The sequence below is a fragment of the Corapipo altera genome, unplaced genomic scaffold, assembly GCF_003945725.1.
Source record: "Corapipo altera isolate COAL_440 unplaced genomic scaffold, ASM394572v1 1b, whole genome shotgun sequence".
In the NCBI taxonomy this organism is placed as follows: domain Eukaryota; kingdom Metazoa; phylum Chordata; class Aves; order Passeriformes; family Pipridae; genus Corapipo; species Corapipo altera.
In genome coordinates this window covers 12,608,124-12,614,123 of record NW_020884881.1, presented here as the reverse complement: position 1 = coordinate 12,614,123, position 6,000 = coordinate 12,608,124, and the positions used below count along the sequence as shown (strand labels likewise).

Here is a 6,000-nt window from a genome sequence, read left to right as displayed (position 1 = left end):
TGCCCGCTCCAGCTCACAGGGCGCGGATGGGGCCGGAGGCTGCTCCCGCTGAGCCGTCGGCGGGCTGCGCCCCTACCCAGCCCCCGACTGCCCCGTGCCCCCCGCCGCCCTGCGCGCTGCCAGCGGCGCTGCCGCGGGCGGACGGGCCGGGCCGGGCTGCAGCCGCCGGCGCGCAGGGCGGGGTGTGGCCTCGCCATTATTTATGAGCTCCAGCCCCTATTTGCTCAGCTAATGATGCACCGGCGGCCGCCGAGCCTCGCCTCGCTAGAGCGGCGGCGGGCAGGGCAGGGCAGCGCCTGTAACTGGAAACCAGCGCCGGCTCCGTCACCGCGCGGCAGCTCCATTCACTCCTAAGGTGCGTAATTGCGGGCAGGGGAGAAGCGCGCCCGGTGCCTTAGGAGTCCAGCTGCCAGGATTACTGTACGGAGGAGACGGGAGTACCCCTGCAACTGCCGCGAAGACAGACTTTTCTTTTTATCCTTTATTTTTTTTTCTTCTTCTGTTTTTTTTTTTCATTTATTTATTTTTCCCTCCACAATGAACCAGGTTTGGAATTAAAATGTTCTGGTAGCGGGAGTGGAGTCTATAAACTGATAGAAACCAGATAGAAATCGGTATTACTGGTGCCTCTAATAGCCGGGTAAGCATAACTTAAAGTTCTCTTTCTTTGCTGTAATAAGATGTGAAATGTCTCCGAGGGTTGATTTTTCCTGCTGTTCACAGATAGTTAAAAGCAATGTTTTCCAGATTGGCATAGTCTGTGTTTGGCAGGGATTTTTTTTTTCTCCTTTATTTCTTTTCTTTCCTCTGCTGAATGATTTTTCTTACAGGATTTAAGCGTAGGACCCAGCCTGTGGCACATGACACCTGCGCAGCACTTCATAGCAAAGCGATACTGTACTTTCCAAAAGTACATGGTGCAAGCGACCTCCGTGGCAGGGAAACTTCACCACTTCACTTTAGTAGCGGTTTGTCTGTTTGTTTACAGTTGGAATAGGGTGTAAGAGCAGAAATGTAATTAGACACTGCTTTTTGTCTGTTCTGTAAGATTCTTTAAAAGTACTTTCAAGGTTTTAGGTCTGTGAGTTGTCAGCAGAGATCATGTGCACGGGACATGCTGAATATAGCATCATGACTTACTGAGATAAATTCAGAACTGGGATATAAGCCCAAAGCAAGAGTCAAACCTGCAATTCAGCTACCAGCTCTGTAAATCTCTGAAATTAAACCTATTTCCATTAGGTAACTCACATGTCAGGCACCCTGAGGTGCCTTTTTGGCACTGTATGCATATATTATTTATGTGTCTAACAGCTGGGTAGGAACCATGCTGCTCAGCATTTGAATCGTATATGTGCCTGTCACTTCTGTGTTAACGGTGAAGATCTGCAATTTGAGCAATGAAATGTAGCAGTGTTTCACTCCTGTAACTGATTGCACTGGAATTGGCAGGAGGCACGAGAGTGGGAGGGAAGGAGTGCTAAAAGGGGTTTCTTTCTATTATTATTTCCTATAATATTATTTAAAGGAAGGGGGAAATCTGCACACTTGTTCCTCTTTGACTTTTTATCTTTATTGCAAAGAAAGCATAGCGCTACTACTGTAAAATACTAATCCCATTGCATCTGTTAAATCATATGTTCTGTATGATTGGCTATTTGTTTTGGCCTGGCAAAGAAATTTTATCGGGATTTAATGCCACTTCTCTCTTAAAAGAGGGGTAAGTAAAAGGATATCCCATGGGCTAGTCACAAGGTTTTAAATTTAAAGCCCACAAAGCAGCATTAGTACTAGAGTTCGTGCAGCCTGTTTAAAAATTATTCTTGGCAAAAACTCTGCAACTATCATTTTATTAGTTAACAGACCTTTAGAGATAATTTGGAACTGGACCAGAATGGATATATTTCTCCTACAGACCTGATCTGTAGCTGGCAAATTTATGACACGGGTTTTTTTGTCAATTAGCAGAGTTGTAAAATTACTTGATCTCTGTGCATTTCTCAGTATTCCAGAGCAAATCATGAAGGGGAGTCTAGAGTGTGGGCTGCAGAGCTGTGCGGTCGCTTGCATGCTCTCCATCCCACCCACAACTTTATATGAAGTCCTCATGCAGAGAGAAGCCTTTCAAAGCGATTTACAGTGAGTGGATCGGGAATGACAGAGGTAGTAATGAGATACGGGGCTTTTACTGCTAAGTCGGTGGTGTGGATCTGACCCAAACCAGTGGTGACCTAAAGTCATCCCTGCCTGACAGCTCATTCCTGCCGTGCCGTGGTGCTTACAGCCAGTTCTTTAAGGACAGGTGTGAACCTCAGAGGGGCCGAATGAACAGGCATGTAGAAATACTGACTTCCACTGGAGGGACTGTAGTGCTGGAGCAGAGCTGAGGTAAAATGCAAGATGATTGCACAGGCAACAAATCTCTTAATGAAATAAATGTATAGCTTTTAGTGCTACCTTCTAGCTGTAGAGGTTGTATCTTTCAAAGTGCTTCCAGTTGCCATAGAATCAAATATATCACCTGATTGATAAACTAGTAAGTGGTGTCTAGTAGGAGGGCTGTTTACACCAAAAAGACTATATATATATATATATATAAGCAGCGAAGTAGAATGGGCCTAAAATGAGGATGTTTTTTATTCTCACCTTTGGAGCTGAGCTGACAAAGTTGTTAGGATAGGTGAAATGAAATTCGCACTTCACAATTTTTGGAGAGATGCAGTTTAGGAGCAGATATGATATAGATATGTAATATTCAGCTTCTGGTGTCTGCTGGGTTTTATGGATCTGGTCCAAAGTCCATTAGAATTACTAGGAAAGTGCCATGACTCCAGTGAACTCAAGTCCTTCCTGAGCTAAGAAAAGATGCAGAGTTTTGGACCATTTTCTGATTCTCTGAGAAGCTCAGGCTTCTCAGCAGCTAAACCCTATAAAATGAATGTAGAATCAGCAGATGTGCAGGAGGGGTAGCAGAAGTATCAACTGTAATGCACTGTCCAACTCTGAGATTCTTAGTGCTCTGTAGAAGTCTATGAGAGCATGTAAGTATCCCGAAACGAACTAGCCCAAAAAGCAAATGTTGACTAACAGTTTCAAGCATGTTGAAATACTTTCGGTTTCAATGTTTTGAAAGTCATGATGAACATAGTCAGGACTTCTTAAAAGAAGAACTAAAGGCTATTAGAGAGCTCAGCTTACTAAAACCCTTATGTTCATTTCCAAGAACTTTTAATTTCAAATGTTAAAAGAAAACAACCAAACAACCAATTTCCCAAACCTCCCCCTCTGAACATGAGGGAGACATGTCTAAAAATATCAGCCAGCTTTTTGTTCATGAAACTTTATCTCCTGTCCTTGCTTTGCTCTACCTTGACATTTAGTATAATTATATTTCCAGCAGGTGGAATTGTCCTAATTTTAAATAAACTGAATCTGATGATGTAGTCTACCCTAACCGAAACTTGGGCTCTGTTGGTTCTTATGAACAGGCAGAGAGTTCCTTTTGTGCCAGCATAGAAGACTGCTGAAGAAAACTATTTTCAGACATACAGAGAAAACAGAAGTGCTGTACCTCCTTCACATCAGTTTTTATGGCTTCAGCTGGAAGAGCTTTCTAACACAGATCTTCCATGCTGTTTTTGCTCCACAAAATTGTATAAGAAGAGTAATGTAATATCTCTGTCTTTCAGGTTTTGTTTCTTGGATATTAAGTTGCAAAACTGAAGAGATGGCCTTTCTTGCAGTGCACGTGTTGATTGGGATATTTATTTACTTTAGCAGTGTAAAAGGATCTTCCCAGCCTCAAGCAAGGGTGTTCCTAACATTCAATGGTAAGAAAGAAGATAAACATTCTTAAGCAAATGTTATGATTGAACATTTTCTTCTTCCCCTTAAGTTCAATAACTGAATATAAACTGGCTTTTTGATCTGCATCCACAATTATTATTTTGGTTTGTGTTGCTAACGTACCTGTCAGCCTAAATTTGATGTTTTTTACCTGAAGCTACCTATAGCTATACATGCTTAATTAATAAGACTTTCTCTTTGTTTTGACTTATTATGACTTCCTAACAACCAAAGGTTCTATTTCTTATTCTTAATTTTGCTTGGGAAAGATGGTAGCATATGGCATGTAGTGGAAGCTATGAATTATTTGAGTTCCTTTCATTCAGTACCCAGCTGAGACACTTTATACTCAGAAAATGAGGCTGCCTGAAGGTTTACCAAAATAGTTAGCCAGGCAGAATCCTCTGAAAAAGCATCATTTGTTGTGCACTTTGTACAGTGTGTAGGATGTATGTAGCATGTAGCAATCACTGATGCCTGCATATTGTAAACAAGCAATCAAAATTACTATTTTCAAAAGAAAGTTGCTTTCACTTCTGAAGTTCTGAGCAGTATCTTATTGCTACAATTACCCCAGTATTACTTTTAATAGTAATTTATTCTATTACTTTTAATAGTAATTTATTCTTCTAGTGTTAATCCCTGTTTTAAATGCTGATTTTAGCCACCACTTCAGAATGTGTGTGTTCTTCACCTTACAGTGTCTGTTCAATTTGACCTGAAATTTTCTGTCAGTAACTATAGGGGTGTTGACTTTCTTGAGCATTCTACCTTTTTGGTGATTATCTTTGAGCTATGAATGCTTGCTACTCCCTGCACCTGATGCTGTCTGCAGTAGGATGGCTTGTGTGGTTCATTAGTGTTGGGATGCCCTGCAACTGCCATGGGAATATTTTGTGTGCTCTGAACAGTCATTAAGAATCACTTTAAAAATAATCACGACTAGTAAGTATCTCAGACTGCTACTTGACACAGTGGTCATAACTATGTAATCATGAGACTGAGAGACACCCAGAAGGAGACCTGCCAAGTTAGACCTTCCACAAATACCACCCAGAGACTGATCAATACAAGGTGTTGTATATTATAGAGTATAGGGCCCTAAACTGATGAGTGCAATACTTACTAGGTGTAAAATGGCATGGTTATAGTAAAAGCAATAGTAGGAATGGATTCCAAGAGGGAACTGCCAAGTGAAGAAGTAGAGGTGTGAATTTCTTTTCCTTGCTTAGTTAGATAGTGTGGGTGATAACTGTTCTGGACAACTCAGCAGAGAAGCAGGTTTGGCTGTGGTTGTGCGTTGCACTGCAGGTTTGCCACAGTTATGCAGAACAGGCTGATTTGGATTTCCACATCATCTGCTTGATGCCCTTAAAAGTAATGTAGGCTTCCCCTGATCTCTAGTATGACCATGAAGTAGGAAGTGTTCAGGTTTTGTGTTATTCAGCCTTGTGAATGGGAAAGAATCGTGATGAGGGGCAAATGGTTTTAACGTGGACTCAAGAGATTTGTTTTTCATCGCAGGTATCCTGCAAGTCTGAAACACTGAAGCACCCACAGGGCAAAAGACCCCAAATCTAGGGATTTAAAAAAAATACTGAATGAAAATCTTAATTCCTCTGTTCCTCTCTGGAAGGAGGTTGTCCCTCCTTCCTTTAAAAGGTGCTATGACAGCTTTATGTTGCAGTGACCCCTCAGTCTGGTGAGCTTTTGGGCCCCAAGAGCCCTGCCTCTCTGTGCTGGCCCTGGGGACGGAGCCTCACCTCACTGGTTCCTGCTGTAACCCTGCTTGGCTGCCTTGGTTAGACTTGTTTCTGAAATATCATGTACAGTAGTTGACTGTCCTATGTCCTTTCCTTGATTTTAAAGTGTTACTTTGCATGAGTGAAAATGAGTCTCTAGCCTTGGTGAAAGTTAAGGTAAAGTAAGTGTCACCAGAGCCTTGCAATACTATCTGATTATCTCAAAACTGGTATTTTACTTTCCCTGATACTCAACAGTCAACCTTTAAAACAAACCCCCACAATCAAACCTTAAAAAACCAAACCAACCAACCAACCAACAAACCCCCAACAAACAAAACGTTTTGAAGTCCAAAATTTTTAATGGGTCTTTTGAAGTCATAAAAGAAATTAATTATGTGTTTTATAATAT

The 6,000-nt window shown here is 41.8% G+C and overlaps 1 protein-coding gene across 4 annotated transcripts in view; it reads left to right on the top strand.

The window, feature by feature from the left end:
- Nucleotides 1-239: 239 nt before the first annotated feature.
- The window catches only part of SEMA3C (semaphorin 3C), a 113,021-nt gene continuing 107,260 nt past the window's right edge, over nt 240-6,000 (top strand). The window contains exons 1-3 of one of the 4 annotated variants that reach the window (XM_027639787.1): nt 243-355; nt 547-640; nt 3,690-3,830. In XM_027639787.1, the coding sequence (XP_027495588.1) occupies nt 3,728-3,830 (103 nt within the window). In that variant the 5' untranslated portion in view covers nt 243-355; nt 547-640; nt 3,690-3,727. Of the gene's footprint in view, nt 641-3,689; nt 3,831-6,000 lie in introns of those variants that run through there. The other 3 variants (XM_027639788.1, XM_027639786.1, XM_027639789.1) reach the window with 3 other exon arrangements.